At 36.5% G+C, this 17,940-nt stretch overlaps 1 protein-coding gene across 4 annotated transcripts in view; it reads right to left on the reverse strand.

Moving 5' to 3' along the window:
- The window catches only part of ANO3 (anoctamin 3), a 225,796-nt gene that overhangs the window by 58,691 nt on the left and 149,165 nt on the right, over positions 1 to 17,940 (reverse strand). For 3 of the 4 annotated variants that reach the window (XM_087921237.1, XM_087921239.1, XM_087921240.1), the window contains 3 exons: positions 12,310 to 12,354; positions 5,749 to 5,880; positions 5,086 to 5,192 (listed from right to left, as the gene is read on the reverse strand). In XM_087921237.1, coding sequence (XP_087777363.1) covers positions 5,086 to 5,192; positions 5,749 to 5,880; positions 12,310 to 12,354 — 284 coding nt within the window. The remainder of the gene's footprint in view (positions 1 to 5,085; positions 5,193 to 5,748; positions 5,881 to 12,309; positions 12,355 to 17,940) is intronic. The other variant, XM_087921238.1, reaches the window with a different exon arrangement.

Genomic DNA, 17,940 nt, shown 5'->3' on the forward strand with positions numbered 1-17,940 from the left:
AATCCTTTGAACTAGCCATGTTTAGCAACTGTGATGTGAAGAATGATTTATGGGTGGTGGACAGTGGTGCATCCCACTGCATCACGAGAGATAAGACAAAATTTATAAAACTGTCTACAAGCTCTCAACATATATCACTTGCTAACGGTTGGAACCTCAAGGCCAAGGGTAAAGGTATTGCATTCTGTCCATGCTTAAACCAGAATATAAAAATGTTGTATGTACCACAGTTAAAGATGAACTTACTTTCTGTAAGAGTATTAGACAAACTAGGTTATGTAATTACATTTAAGGATAATAATTGCATAATTGAGAAAGATAACAAAAGGGTAACTGCAGCTTTAAATGGAACGTTGTATGTATTACATGATAGTAAGAAAGGGGAGGCACAGACTGTATTTAACAATATAAAGCCTCATAATGAATGTATCCATTTATTGCATAGGCGTTTGGGGCATGTAAATTTTAAAATGCTAAAACGTACAGTAGAGTTATCTGATGGAATAAGGTTAAAACCTTGTGATAAATATTTGCGTTGTAATGTCTGCTGTGAAGATAAGAGTAAAATATTGCCTGCAAATAGGCTAAATGGTTTCAAAACTAAAGAACCTTTAGAAGTAGTATTTGCAGACATTATAGGTCCAAAGAAACCCAGTATGGGGGGTGCTCGATATATACTGAGCATTATGGACCATTATTCTAGATATGGGTTTTGCTACCTAATGAAAAGCAAAACTGAAACATATCAACATTTCTTCAACTGGTTAAAGTTTGCAGAAAGAAAGACTAAACGGCAACTGATAACCCTGGTGACAGATAATGGTACGGAATTTGTTAACAGCAAATTCCAGAATAGATTAAAGGTAGCTGGAATAGAGCACAAGAAATCTGCACCATACAGACCACAACACAACGCATTTATAGAGAGAAGAGGCCAAACACTACAGGCAATGGTTAGAACAATGTTAACTGATTCTGGATTACCTGATTCTTTGTGGGGGGAGGCCACAATGTGTGCTAATAACATATTGAACAACGTTGTTAACACAACTACTGGTGAAATACCATTCACCATGTGGCATGGCAGGAAGCCTGATCTGAGTTACCTGCACACATTTGGTGCACCAGCATGGGTGCATATCCCTACACAACTCAGGCGTAAAGGGCAACACAGAGCTAAACAATTATTCTTCGTTGGTTACCAAGCAAACCATAGGGCATATAGATTTTGGGAGAAAGGCACATCTAAGGTGTTATGCAGTGCCAATGCCCAATTTCTAGAGCACGTAGGATGGGATAAGTTAGAACAGGATAACAATAAAGAAGTAATTATTGAATCCTATAGAAATCCCATTAATTATCCCTGTAACTTTAAGAATAAAGTAAAGAGAGAAGTACAGGAAGAGATAGAGCCCATAAAGGAAGAAATAGTACCAATAGCTGAGCAAGCTGAGGAACATGAAAAGGTAGTAACTCAAAAAAGTCCTCATACAAGCCCTGTAATTCCCCGAAGAACTACACGAATATCTAGACCGCCTGATAGATACCAGGCTAACACAGTGTTCCAGGTTAATAAGGTCCCATATACTGTGGATGAAATAAAAATGTATCCTTCTAAAGATAAGGAAAGTTGGTATGCAGCAATGAATAAGGAATTGAAATCTTTGAAGGATATGAAAGTTTATGAAAATGTGAGATTACCTGTTAATATAAAACCCATTGGCTGCAAATGGATTTTTAAGATAAAAACTGATAAGGATGGAAACATAATCCATAAGGCAAGATTAGTAGCCCAAGGTTTTAGACAAAGTGCCAATGACTATGATGAGGTATTTGCACCTAGTCTTAAAGCAGCAACATTAAGGGCAGCTTTAGTGTGGGCAGCAAGCAAGAAATACATAGTTAACCATCTAGATGTGGAAACTGCTTACTTGCACGCCCCACTAAGACATACTGTATATATGAAAAAGCCTATTGGATTTAAAGGTGAAAATAATAATGATTGTTGGTTGTTAAAGAAGAGCCTCTATGGTCTTAAACAATCGGGCTATGAATGGAACCAGTATATTGTAAAGGAACTAAACAATATAGGGTTTAAAGCTGGTTTAGCCAATCCATGTCTATTTAAAAGGGAGACAAATGGGAAAATATCATTATTATTATTGTTCACTGATGATATTGCTTTGATTACTGAGACTAATGATGAAGCCAATAAAATAATAGCATCATTAGATAAGAAAATAAAAATCAAGCAATTAGGGGAGATAAAGAGATATCTAGGTTTGAATATACTGAAAACACAGAAAGGTTTTAAGATATCTCAGGAAGATAAGATATCTAAATTGCTAATAGATTATAAGATGGAACTTTGTAAGCCTGCAAAGACTCCAATGAGTCAGGATATTTGCAAAATGGATGCTCAAAGTCCCAAGTTTGATAAGGTATTATATCAATCTTTGATTGGTAGCTTATCATACATTAGCAATTGGTCAAGGCCAGATATAGCTTATAGTATTAATCAACTGGCACGACATAATAATGATCCACTTCAGTGTCATTGGAATGCTTTAAAGAGAATTTTAAGATATCTTAAAGGAACCTTACACCATGCACTGTATCTAGAACCAAAAGGTGATCTAATACTGAGTGCTTATGCAGATGCTAGTTTTGCATCAGAAAGAGACACAAGAAAGTCGACTTCAGGAACAGCCATAATGCTGGGTAAGACATTAATTGGTTGGAAGTCAATAAGACAACAGCATATAAGTTTGTCTACTATGGAGGCAGAATTCTCCTGTTTATCGCTATTATGTACTGAACTAATCATGTATAAGCAAATGATGAATGATATGGGTATAACTGTAAATTATCCTATACTTGTACATGAAGATAATCAGGCAGCAATTCAAATGGCCACAAATATTGCAGTAAAAACTAGGAGCAAGCATACGGATTTAAGGTACCTAAACGTTAGACAATCTGTAAAGAGTAAAATGATACAGCTGGAGTACTGCATGTCGGAGGACAATATAGCTGATAATTTTACTAAAGCCCAAGGTGCCATTAAGCACCTAGAGAGTTGTGAAAAGTATGGGTTTAGATTGTAAGGGTATTATATATTTATGTCACCCAAAAGGGGAGAATGTTGGGTATATGGATACACCAACTAAGTTTGGGTGAATAAATATATAAACCTAGGTTTAAGTGTTTGTAGCTTTAAGCACCAAACTGCAATGTCATTAGCTAATTAAGGGTGCGGTTGCAAGCGGCAATAAAAGGCAGTGAGAGAAACGTAACAGTCCTGCTCCCTGGTCTCTCTGCTCTCTGCCTGCCTGCTGCTTACTCCTGTTTGAGACGTCTGCTTGATACTGTTTTGTTGGCTACTGTGCTGGATACCGTTTCTGCTGAACAAAAGGACTATTTCCTTGGTGAGCTGATATCCTGTGTATACTCAGCGTTGTCTTCGAGAGAAAGGTATCGGGAGGAGAAGATTTACAAGCAGATAAGGACATAGTACTTACTAGTTAATGGACTAAGTTACTGGATGGATATATTTGTGAATGACATATGGACTGATTGACAATGCTTAAACTCTGAATGGATTAAACAACTATTAAAACAACAAACAGTGTTTGTCTCCAGTGTGTGTATACTCTTGGGCCCAGCCTCTCTCATTTGGCTGCCTGGCTTGACTGCTGCTGCACACTCTGCTTGGGGGTTTGTCCCCAAACACTAACATTGTTTTCCATTTACAAAATGGAATGTGCTGATTTGAGGAAAGCTTTTTCATAAAATGGAAGCATCAAGTAGGGGAAAATTAGAGGAAGAATTCCATAAGTTGTAACCTATAACCAGAAAATTATTTTATCCAAGTACTCTTTCTCACTCTTTTTACTACCAAACAATATTTTGCAGAGGAAATCAAAGAGCCTTATTGGAAATGGTTTTCATAACTTCTATTTGGCCACAAAAGCAGTGGGGAGAAACAATTTGGGATACTGAAAAATGGTTTAGAGAGCAATATTTTCTTGGAAGCGATATGGATCTCAATCATAAAGAAGTGCTTGCTTCTTTAACTCAAAAACATTCTTTATTATTCACTAAGCATTTTTATTGGCTTCTTAATATGGTATATGAAGTTCTCTTTTTGCTCATGTTGGCATTAGGCAAAAAGCTCTCCCTTAGTTTCCCAAATGTGGTTGGGTTTTTTTTTTTTTTTTTGATTAATCATGACTATTTTGCTAAATAGGGAGATCCACTGCTCAAAAAGAATCAAATCACTACTGATTTTTTTTTCAGCAAGAAAGATTGCTGAGGCACTAGAAGATTTAAGGAACAGAGAATGGTATGTGTGTAAATCCTGAATGATTATAAAAGAAGGTATGGACTATTCAACTATGGCAGGATGGATTGAGTTTAACCATTGTATTCTGCCAAAGGAGATTTGTCACAGAGCATCACTTGGGCTGTTACAGGGGGAAGGAGGATTCCAAAATAGTGGCAATCTCAACTTCCAAAGTAAAGACTCCATATGAAGGTCAAGTGGCCAGATTGCTAGAGAATTGACGGCTTCAGATGCTTGTTCAAAAACAAAGGACTTCAATACAGCATTCTAATGATGCTCACCTACTGTACTATCTTTTACTTCTTGCTGTTTGTTAATTTTGTGGTTTTGTTATTTAGTTTGTTTTAATCATACTACTGGGGATGCTTTAATTATTTTTGCATATCTTTGTAAACAGTTTAGAGTCATGAGATTTTAGCATAATAAAACACACGCACACACACACACACACACACACACACAAACACACAATCTTCGTATTCTGCTCCATTAACAGTAAATAGTAGAAGAACATGGACAAGTCAAAGTCAATCAGGGTTGAGGGAAGTCATTGAAGTATTATAGCTTGTACGTATTATTTTTCCTTTCTCACACAGAAACAGTCCTGAATTTGGTAATTGCCCTGTTTGAATCACCAATATCTTGGATTTACATTATTGACTAAACATTTTTTACTGGAAGAATTGAATTGGTAAGAAGAATTGCAACACCTGCATTGTTATATTAAAATCAACTTGTACCCATTTTTGGTTTTCCATCTTCATACTTCGTTCTCTGTAACATGTGGTGTACCATCCTACTCCTTGTAGAGTTGCTGAAGAAGCTGTCTTTGTTGTTTATTGTAAAACTGTTGAAGAGACAATTAATATCAATTAATGTTGGAAACAGCTGTTAAAGTAACCAGCCTGAAATATCATAATGAATAAAATTTTATCAATTTTCAAACAGATGTTGATATTAATAGTGTTATTTATGCATTTTGAAGCTGTTTTGAAGATGTTACAATAGAAGGACAAAAATAATCAAACAAAATATGCATTGTTCAGTTGTTTGAAATAAGTTATTTGAAATAAGCCACCATGTAATGAAGCAATTACAGGGAACATCTTAAAACTATTATGAGTTCAAAGGACTAAACTGAATTGTATGTCTTTGAACCATTATGAGTATAATTTAAGAAAGTCAACTTTAGATGAGTGGAACCAGCTTCTGATCAATGCAGCTGAAAATCCTTCTGTAACTTATTGCTGAATATAGACTCCAGCATTTTTGGACTCTGTTTTCCATTCAGTTTGAACATTGCAATTGATAATGGTGAATGTTATTATGTTAACCCCTGAGAAAAAATAATAATGAAACAATATTGCTGGTCTCTATGAATATATTTTAAATTCAGTACATACTGATGAATACGTGCTCGGCTGAAAGGAGCTGTGTAGCAATCTGTTTCTTCCAAATCAGGAAGCGCTTCTTTATCAAGTTTCATTGGATTTCTGGGCAACCAGCTTTTCAGTTCCCTCATATTTCTCTGGAAACTAGGAAAAAGAAACCACATTTTGTTTATTGTTTTATGTCCTTTATACCTTTTGTTATATATGTGAGGTGCTGAAATGGATACTGGAAGGACAATGCTAGACTTCAAATCAAGAAACAACCACATGGTCTCTAACATTATTTTTCATCTAAAGCAAAACAAGAGATAGATATAGAAAGCCTATAAGGCAAAGAAATAAAAATAACTATAATTTATAACACAGTTTTAATGAGGGAGGAGACAAGAAGGAAAATGGCCAGTAGGAATGTTCTAAAAACTGCCTTTTCCAGTTTGGGTGCCCTCCAGATGTATGGATTCCAGTATGACCAGTGATGGGAGTTGAAGACCCTATATCTGTTTAAAGCCCAGTTTAGGGAAAGATTCCCCCAAGTGACATATGTAAGGACTGAACAATGTTCTACTGAGGACTAAACTAGAAAGGATATGCAATGAATGTCATCATACTCCAGTTTCTCATGATTTAGTTCATTGTACACATAAAACACCCCAGTCTGGATTGGAATTAGAGCTAGTGAGAAGTAGGAAGTTTAAAATGTCCTTGCTCCAGCTCCTTCTTGAATTATCAAGGAGTGTTAAATGTAAGATAAGATCTTTAGATGGAATCTGATTGTTATTTATGGTGTCAGAGCATTGCTGCTACTGTTTCATACTAAAGCTAATCATCGTTAATAGCATGAAGGGGAATCCACGGTCAAATGTCATGAGATATCTGGAATCCTATGAATAATATTGGTTAGGTATAGCATGAAGGGGAATCCATGGTCAAATGTCATGAGATATCTGGAATCCTATGAATAATATTGGTTAGGTAAAGGCAGAACAGGACAATAATGGTAGCAGAAGAATGGAATGAAAATGAAATTGCTTTCTGTTAATTTAGGGGAGGGAAGTTATTCAGGAGAGTAGGTCCATACTTCCCCAAACTGATGTCATAATTTAAGTCCTCTCCAAGAATTCTAAATTCCTCTAATGTTTAACAGACATTTGGGGATGTTCTGTTCTTTGTATGCTCCTTGGCAATTCAGCTAAATAGATCTGGCAGATTAAGCTTTAACTGCTCATTTGTCCATATAAATGGGTAAGGAATTGTGGCATTAAAACTCTGCCAGTCTTAATAAATGCTTAGGAGAGAGAGGGAGGAAAGGAGGGAGGGAGGGAGGGAGGGAGGGAGAGAGAGAGAGAGAGAGAGAGAGAGAATATTGGAAAAGATAAATGTGTAGTAATAATAAAAAGATCATATTTATTATACGCATTTAATGTCCGACTCTGAAAGAGATTTTAATTTTATTTGAAGTCAACCTCCTGTTAAAACAACTGCTAGGAATCCATACATTTAATATTATATCCATAGGACTCACAGGATGCTTGACTTCTTTTCCCGATGGAATATTTTATACAATAATTCATGTCCCAGTGAAAGAAATCCATGGTGAGTATGCTAGAAACTGTGGAAAAATGTGAGTTCTAGTCATCCCACTTTAGGCAGAAAGCCAGATGGGAGACCTTGAGCCAGTCACTCCTTCCCTCCTTTTCAGCTTTAGGAAGAAGGCAAAACATCTTGCCAAGAAAACTGCAAGGATTTGTCCAGGAAGTGAAAAAAAAAAAAAAACCTCCCTCCCCCCAAAAAACCCTTAGGAGAGCAGTACATGACTAAGATATCCAAGTGTATAGAGGAAGCTTGTAAGATAGACGGCTGACTTGGTTTTGGGTGCCAAATGCTTTGCAGAAGCACTTGGGCATCAAATAGATCAATTACTTCGAAAGATTATCATCTTATTATAGTCTGTGATAGAGCCCTTTGATCTGGAGGTGGGAGGTCAAGGATCAGGTGATAGGTTTTTTTAAGTTGGAGAAGGCAAGCACAGGGAGATATGGCAGTAAACAGGTAGCAGGTGACTACAAGTGGCCTTGATCTCTGTATTGATGCTGTGTTCTGGCTTCTTATGCTCAACAATGGAGCCTAATCCCTGAAGCTTTGTTAGCCCTGATTCTCATCTGCTATTACTTACTGCTCAGTCAGTCTCCTCAACCTTGTGTATTATTGAAATGCGATGCATTACTGAAATGTGTTTGCATGACAAGGCCCAGACTGGCCACTAATTTTGCCTGAGAAAGTTATTCCACTGAAGAATCAATGATAGTAGATCCCTGGATCTCTTAGTACTTTTGATAATAATTATAATAATATACATGGAAAGCAAGAGGCCTTTAAAATCTGCAGTTACAAATGCAATGACTTTGTCATAGCTGCTAAAAAAAGGAAGCTAGGAATGTTCTTCTAGTGACAAGGAAATAATAGTTTCTTCAATGAACTTGGTGTTATATTTTTTTCTGGTTTAAAATGTCATTGAAGATCATTGCATTTTTACCATGGGAACCACTGCAGTTGTTTATAACGGCTTCCTACACCTTCACCTTCCTTGCCCAGAAGCGTTTAGTTGCTTTCAAGAACGAGAAGTGGGTGGTAGCTGATAACAATATCAATATTTCTTCAAAAAAATCACCAGAAGTATATCAATTTATATTCATTGGTCAAACTGATGCCCTCTTTTAAAGATTCTTACAAGACCATATGTTTGGCTTGAAATATAAGAAGCAATATATATTTTGACAGAGTGTACTAAACAAAAGAAAACATACCAACACATTACTGCAGATACTGTATAAAGCTAAAAGCACAACCTTTTACAAGAAGCATTTTCAAGAAGCATTTGAAAAATAATTTTAGTACATCCTTTTTTAAAATTTTGCTAAAAAGAGGATAATAAAGAATCTTGCAACTTCTACAACTATCTAGCTTTTCATTTCATTATTGCACTGTCATCCATTCAATGAAAAAATAGACATTTTCCTACATAGTCTAGTTTTAAAAACAAAATCACAATTGTAAATATAACATGAAAATACAGTATGCATATATTCATGTAATACCTTAAAAAACAAATTCATTTTTTTTTAATAATGATAAACAAATCAACTTATTTAGGTACAAAATGTGAAATGAATGCAAACAGCAAATGGATTATTCTTTTATTTTAAGCCCAAATAAACTTTGGTTACAAGCGTCAAATAGATATCATTGTGTATCAACATTCAGATTAATCTATTTTAATCCTTTGTATTTGTTTTTTTTTAAAAAAAAACTGTGGTGCAATTTTTATAAATGAGGACTATGTCAGAACATATCAATACAAAGTGATAAGAATATGAAAGAATGATATCGAATCAGAGTTTGAGATGCATTGGCTGGCTAATTTCACTCTGGCACTATGATAATGCTGAATCATTATTTCCATAGACTAACTGCTATCAACCTGAATGATCTTAAACAAAGTTTAACAAAGTCATAGAGAACAAGGTAATAAACAGCAATAGAGTAACTCCTGTGATATGTAGTAACTGCTACTATCAGTGTTGAGTAGCTGTCAGAGAAAGCTCTTTTACTTCTGTTCCACAAATGAACCTCTCAAGATTTGGGTGTAAACAGGAGATTGCGCGGTTTAATACTGTATTTCTGGAATGAAATTATTAATCCAGATGGAGTTTAAAATATAATGTAAGAAGCAACATCCTTTTATGGGAAAAAAAGCTCTATTTATTGAAGCAGACCTGAATAGGTAAGTAAATTATATATTGTAAAAAATAAATCCACTTTCAAAATCAATAGATGCTCAATACAGTACGTATGTTTTAGTAAACTTGTTCTTCATGACTGTATGAAAAAAATGTGTTGCCTTACCAGACAAAACTGAAGTTAAATACATGTTGGTCCAAACATATTGGTTAGAATGTAACATTGCAGGCTAACTCTACTCACATTGCCAGGAATTAAATTCCTTTGATCCTGACTGGCTCAAGGTTGACTCCACCTTCCATCCTTCCAAGGTCAGTAAAATGAGAACCCAGATTGTTGGGGGCAATATGCTGACTCCATAAACTACTTAGATAGTGCTGTAAAGCACTGTGAAGCAATATATAAGTTTAAGTGCTATTGCTATTGCTAGGGTAGCATACTGCAGTGTATTGGGTTATGGGTTGTATTGCTTCTTTCCCCACCTACTTTATTTACTAAAAGTAAATATTCTTTGTTTCTTTTCATAGAAAAGTGATTAAAACTTCCTTGGAATCACAATCTAGGTGGCTATGGTATTATTGTGATTGAAGATCTTGAGCTGACTATGATTACCCTTTGGGAATTTTGCCTAATAGAAGAACCCAAAGTTTAATGAACAGAGTTAACAAACACCCAAACCTATAATTCAGATTATAAGACCATTGTTTTGAGTTTCAACTTTCATTGTAATAATTCCATAGGATATAAGCTGTCATGTTTGTTAATGTAGCCTGAATGTGATTCCTGTCTAGATTTTAATTCCTTGAGAGAAAATGGTTTATTTCACATCATTTAAAGAAAGTAAATATAAACATGTATTGTATATAATATAGGACAGCTATCTGATACAAAGCAAGCACGTGCATGACTGGGGAGAGGAAGTAAGCAGTTGTAAATTTTTTACTATCAAAAACTACAGTCATCAAATATTTAATATCTGCATGTGAAAAGCAATAGTTTTCACACAAAGTATATATTTAAAATAATTAACGTATGAAATATCCTAAATATTGACAATATGTATATTCCTAGAAATCCTAGTCAAATCATTACCTTACTCTCATTAGTTTCATTTAACTTAGATACTGAATCAATATCAGAGGTAAAGTCAAGGTAAAAATGTAATATCCAAGATGATTATTTTGAAACAGAGTTAGGATCATTTTGTCATTTTGTTTCAAAGGATTATGTTTGTTGTTTCTCCTTCCAATTAAATTTTGATATCTCCATCACAGGAGAAATTGGCTTTACAACAAGAGAGTTTCACATTCTGTTGCATGAAAAAAACAACCCACCAACACTGCCTAATGAACTTTGATGGAAGTGCAGTAGAACTTATCTAAATTCCATGAGAAATACTTTTCCCCCCAAAAGAAAACAGCTGGATGGAGCAAAAACTCTTCATAAAACATTTACGTTAATATTGGAAATACCAATATTTGAAGAAGGTTTTTAAACACTGTATTTTAAAACAATAATTGAGACTTTCCACACCAGAGTGCAGTTCCCCTGTGATTTCTTCAGTTCAAGATTCAAAGGGCTTCCTACCTTACTGGTTTTTCAAAGGTTCCTAAAGGTTTGGCTCTTCATCTAACTCAGAGGTCTCCAAGTTTAGGAACCCCTGATCTTGCTCTTTAGGAGGATGGCTGATACCCCTTTCTTTTTTTTCTTAATCTCCTCTGGGTTTGTTTTCTTTGCTGTTATTGTTTGTTTGCCTTCTGTTTTTGTGTTTTTGTATTCTTTTAAATGTTTTTGACTTCCCAAAGGGGCTATCATCATCATTGGGATGGAGAAGCAATTGAAGATGCAATTGATGAGATTATATGTTTAGTATATATCAGTGGTGGTTAACCTTTTTGGCACCAGGTGCCAAAATGGGAGCAACTGCGTGCCGAAAAGGAACCGAGGGTCAAAATGTATGAGTGCCAAAAACCAAAAGAGCAGCTCCCGGTGCGGGCATGCACACCGGCCACCTGGTCTTTCAGCTTTTAACGTGCATGCACGTATGAAGGCCAACTGGCTGGTCAGTTTCTAACTCACATGCACACCCCAGCCAGCTGCTCTTCACGCGTGCATGAGTATTAGAAAGTGAAAGACCAGGTGGCTGGCGCGCATGTGTGCACTGGGAGCTGCTCTTCCAGTTTCACGGGCTCCCGCACATGTGAAGACCAGCTGGCCAGCACATGCCAGAACCCATAAGAGCAATGGGCAATGGTTGGTGTGCCCGGAAACATGGCTCTGTGTGCAACTTCCAGCATGCATGCCATGGGTTCGCCATCACGGGTATATATGATCTCAGTGTGTCTTTGTCATGTTCACCTGAAGGGGCCTTAATGAAAGCTTATTGGTTGGAATCAGGGATTGGAGCCACGGAAGGGAGTTTAATGGAGACAATATTTCTATCTCCTTCCTAAATATAATGTGATGGGCTAAATGTTCTTTGGAAGACTTAGTATTATAGTACTAAGCACTATACAAAACTTAAGCTTCTACAAACTTCTTGCTGTTCTGAGATTTTAAGATCCATTTTCTTCAAACCTTTCTTATTTGAACCTCATTGTTATTTACAAATAAAACATAATCATTGCTTTGGAAGATACTTCAGGTTATTTTATTTCTGGTGAGGTCAGTCACATGCTTAAAACTGAAAATAAATAAGCATCTAAGTTCTACTGCCTCCTTTGTTCAATCAACTTTCTCAAAACCCTTTGTGATAAATTTACAACTGCTGGGATGGATTTATTATATATGGGATGACTATCTGGTAAAATTAAAAGCTATGCATCACCCACCAACCTGCCCATGGTTTTGCTCCTCCAGTCAGTGTAATAACACTTTTTCCTGAAAAAAACAGCAAAAATCGTCAGAGTACAATTTTACATCAAGGTGAAGGACATGCATACAAGATATAGAGCTTTGTAATTTCATAACATGCACCATTACAAAAGGAATATGGGTAGAAGCTCAATTGCATGGATAAAAACTGAGCTACTTAAACCGAACTTTTAACAAAAATAGTATGAACAAAAATATCAACTAATTCTGTATACAAAAGTCATGGGCAGTAGATACCTGGATGCAGAGAAAGGAACTATTTGGTTTTCTATTCTGCTTCTGTTTGCATTAGCATTGATTATTCTTAAATGACTGCAATAAACTCTGAACAAGTCATATATATATATATGTCGAACACAATACAGAAGCCTGATGATGGCAGATGAGATTCTGCCGAAATGTTGCTACAACTTTAAAAGCACAACTTCAATGTTGTGGGAAAATACCCGAACAAAGCTGAATGCCATACATGTAAGTACCAGTGAAAACTTGAGAAAACATATGTATGTATGTATGTATGTATGTATGTATGTATGTATATTCGTAGATTTTCACGGGTACAGGTATGTAGGTCTAGGTGTGTTTGGGTCTTTTCCCATGTAAGATTAAGAGTATCTTGGTGACGTTTCAGCTTTCCACAAAAAACTCACAAGGCCATCACACAGCCCATTATACAAACATCAACTCCATCAACCAATCAAGAGGCAGTAGTGCAGCCAACCAGCCCAGCACACTAGCCCCCACTATCAGTATTTATAGAAAGACAGCAGCTCTGATCACACACTGCTTGGACTGGCACAAAGCCAAAAGCACCAGCCTGAGGATGGCAAGTTGGATCTCGCCGAAACGTCGCCATGATACTCTTATTCTTACATGGGAAAAGACCAAAACACACCCAGACCTACATATATATACCATATATGCATGATATTCAGCTTTGTTCAGGTATTTTCCCACGTCATTATAGTTGTGCTTTTAAAGTTGTAGCAACATTTCAGCACAACTTTAAAAGCACAACTATAATGACGTGGGAAAATACCCGAACAAAGCTGAATACCATACATGTAAGTACCTGCGAAAACTTAAGAAAACATATATACATGTATATGTATATGTATATGTATATGTATATGTATATGTATATGTATATGTATATATATTTGTTTTCGTAGATTTTCACAGGTACAGGTATGTAGGTCTAGGTATGTTCAGGTCTTTTCCCATATCCACTGGCACGAAGCTGAAAGCACCAGCCTGATGATGGCGAGTGGGACCTCACCGAAATGTCACCAAGGTACTCTTAATCTTACACAGGAAAAGACCCAACACACCTAGACTTATATATATATATATATATATATATATATATATATATATATATCATAGATTTTCATGAAAATCTAGATGTATCTAGATCTAAATGTAGGTCTAGGTGTGTTCGGGTCTTTTCCCGTGTAAGATTAAGAGTATCTTGGCGATGTTTCAGCTTTCCACAACAAAACTCACAAGGCCACCACACAGCCCATTATTCCAACATCAACTCCATCAACCAATCAAGAGGCAGCAGCGCAGCCAACCAGCCCAGCACACCAGCCCCCACCACCAGTATTTATAGAGAGACAGCAGCTCTGATCACACACTGTTTGGACTGGCATGAAGCCAAAAGCACCAGCCTGAGGATGGCAAGTGGGATCTCGCCGAAACGTCACCAAGATACTCTTAATCTTACATGGGAAAAGACCTGAACACACCTAGACCTACCTATATATGTATGGTATTCAGCTTTGTTCGGGTATTTTCCCACGTCATTATAGTTGTGCTTTTAAAGTTGTAGCAACATTTCAGCACAACTTTAAAAGCACAACTATAATGACGTGGGATAATACCCGAACAAAGCTGAATACCACACATGTAAGTACCCGCGAAAACTTAAGAAAACATATATACATGTATATGTATATGTATATGTATATGTATATGTATTTGTTTTCATAGATTTTCACAGGTACAGGTATGTAGGTCTAGGTGTGTTCGGGTCTTTTCCCATGTGCACTGGCACGAAGCTGAAAGCACCAGCCTGATGATGGCGAATGGGACCTCGCCGAAACGTCACCAAGGTACTCTTAATCTTACACAGGAGAAGACCCAAACACACCTAGACCTACACACACACACACACACACACACACACACACACACACACACACATATATATATATATATATATATATATATATATAGCATTCAGCTTTGTTGGGTATTTTCCCACGTCATTGTAGTTGTGCTTTTAAAGTTGTAGCAACGTTTTGGCAGAATCTCATCTGCCATCATCAGGCTTCTGATTGTGTCCATCTATCATCAGAAGCCTGATGATGGCAGATGAGATTCTGCCGAAACATTGCTACAACTTTCAAAGCACAACTACAATGATGTGGGAAAATACCCAAACAAAGCTGAATGCCATACATGTGAGTACCCTAAATATTCTAAATATTATCTGAAGTAATAAATGCAAAGAGGACCATTTTGGAAATACAATACATAAATGGAAAATAACTGCATAGGTTCTTCATGCTGTTGGAATTTTGCCTGGTATTAATTTTTGTATTTTTAAATATGTATTGATTAACTTAGGAAAATTGATATATTCATGTGGAATTCAAATTGCAGATCTTTTACAAGACAAATCATGCTTAAAAATGACCACTACATCCCCTGTCCCCAAAGATTCAGTGACTTCATTTGTGAGTCATGGATAGGCAACCCAGTAGTTGTTGGTTAGAAGTGGCATTCAGTAGCCCCTCTTTCCATATGATAGCTGGTGCTAAGGCTCCCAGCTAACTCTCCATTAGCAGATTGGCTGCATAGCCATAGTATGATACTATTGAAATGATTTTTCATAGTAAAACTAAATAATTACTCAATTATAATCTGACAGGCGTACTCCCTATGATTGTTAGAAAGAGAACTTCTCCAGGTGAAGAGTTGAAGAGGAACAAGTTTTATGTGCATATATGTACAAACTGTGTTTATGTATCTTACATACTGTATGTCCCTGCCTGATTGGTAAGCAGCGTAATCCACAGTAGTGAAAAGCTATATCACATTAGATTGAAGATATGCCTGGAAAGCAGGACAATTTACCAAACTTGTTATGCTAATGACATAATAACAAAAAGTAAACCACTAAAGATTTAGTAGGTCATTAAAGCAGGACCAATCTACAAATTCTAATAGTTGAGCAAAGCTGAACATTCTGCCTATTGGGTAGGACACTGTAAAATCATATATTTTGGATTTTCAGTGTTCTTCAAAGGAGTTGTTCACAAAGAAAAATTGCAATACATTGAGAATCTTTAAATATTTGGTTCAGGATCAGTACCCAAAAGGTTCAAACACATGTTGAGGTATATCCAGTAGGTTTGAGAGGCTTCTTCTGATCATGCAAGGTTGTTAATTCACTTTGGATCAAAATTAAGGACAGCACTGACAAGAAAATTGTTAGATTTTCTTCAGCTGTCAGGAGTAATCTTATACCAATACCCAAAGGAGTCTTGTGTTTAAAATAATGTCACTAAATCAAGGACAGATAATTAGATTAACTTGCATGTAGTTTCTCCACTCAGCTGGGCAGTGTTAAAGAGAAGGGGAGCATTTTGTTAATTTCAGGTTTCAATCCAGATTTGGTCCAAATGTAACTTCATTTCTCCAATCCCCCCACTTCTAAATATTATGTACTGGAAGAAAGAACATTGCTCTGGCCTTGTGGCCTTTCTGTACTACTTCAGACAGGTGGTTGAGTTGCCTGCCATAAAGCTCAAATTAAGATCTGGACAAGACCTGAAGAGAGATCCATGAGTCAGAACTACATGGATAAGCACCCAACATTTGCACAGGAAACACTCAAATCTAATTCAATTCTATCATAGCAGGATTATTTAGATTTATATTATAATTTCACCCAGGACTTTAAAACTTATGAAGAAAAAGCTTATGAAGTTACTTGGGCTAAGAGACAGAAATAGGCCCAACTCATCAGTGAGTATTTGTGGTTAAGGATAGATTGGAATTGGCCCAACTCATCAGTGAGTATTTGTGGTTAAGGATAGATTGGAATTTTAAATACAACTTCTTATATACTATACCATTCTGACTCTCTTTGTTTTGTTGTAGACTTAAGAAGTGGCAGAAGGATACCAATGTGTAGTGGATGCAGCAGATTCTGCTGAAGGAACTATCAGTTTTTAAATCTTAAAATCTAATGCAGGGGTCCCCAACCTCCAAGCTGTGACCCACTACCACTCTGTGGCCTATTTGGAATTAGGCCATGTGAGTACCTGGCCAGAGCATGTGCGTATACCTGCATAGCTCAGCTTATGTGAGCGGCAGGCTGGTGAGCACTTGCGTGTGCGTGCAGCAGCCCACTTCTTGTGCCACCTTGCTGGTTGTGCAGCCCACTTACTTTCTCTCCCCTGGACCACTAGGGTGGGGACTGCCGATCTAAAGGATTTTGTCATTAAATGTCATTTTTATGCTTTCATTGTGGAAGGAATAACTCTGAGCGAAGTTATTTATTAAGGACAATGGGAAAATTTGCTAAAATGATCCTGCTATTATTAATCTGTCCTTGCTCATCTTTTACTATTTTTTCCTGAATGAAATTAATATGAGAGAAATAGTGGATTGTTTATAGCATTGCTAAAGAGCAATGTAATAATTCCCTGAAATTGATTTGCCTTTTTGCTGTTAAAGCCAATGGCTTATTTTGTGATGATTGATGTAATGTATTTATTTCTGGAAGAGCCCAACTAACTTCAAGACCTTTTCTCTGGAGTAAATAACTGGAAGCTGCAATCAAAACCCAAGAGCCAGCAGATGTACTTATCCTCCATCGGGATTAATTTGCTTTAAAGCAGGGAACCAATTAGCGCTACTTTTGATATTTCAAAATTAAAGAAGCTTGTGCCTTAAGACAACTTTCAGTGTGCTAAATGTACACAAGTAAAAAAAACTGCATAAATCTCACTTTCAGTTGGTATAAATTCATTATAGAAGTATGAACTCAAATTATGTTAGACAGGCACGTTTGAGAATGACCACAATGTCTAGAAAGACTCACTTTGGCTTTCACTTTATCTATTGCTTATGGAATCAACAAGGGGTTAGCTGAGCAATTATGAGACAAAGAGCTTTGGCTTGCTCTACTCTAATGTCTGGTTTCTTTGCTAGCTACAATAAAAATGCCAAAGATGAAGATCTGATTCCTTCCTGGACTGCAAGCAGTAGGAAGGAAAATGATGTACCTAACATGCTAATTTTGCTTTGCATGATGCAAATATAGAGAGGGCAGAAGATCTTCTGTGTCTCCTAGCCATACCGAGTGCTATAAATTCTTGAATATTGTTCCCTATATTAAAAACTTCCCAGACAAAGTTCTATTTCCCCAGTGACTGGATCGACACACCGTTCCTTGAAGCAATAGTATCCCTTCATGCACAGTGTAGTGTGTTTGTGAATGAGCTCTAGTGGTTGGCTCATACTGGATTGCAGTATTGCAATCTAACTCTGCCCACATCTTGGAGTTCAGTCCTG

The sequence above is a fragment of the Pseudonaja textilis genome, chromosome 1 (assembly GCF_049901715.1).
Source record: "Pseudonaja textilis isolate UNSWEBS1 chromosome 1, rPseTex1.2, whole genome shotgun sequence".
NCBI classification, from domain to species: Eukaryota; Metazoa; Chordata; class Lepidosauria; order Squamata; family Elapidae; genus Pseudonaja; species Pseudonaja textilis.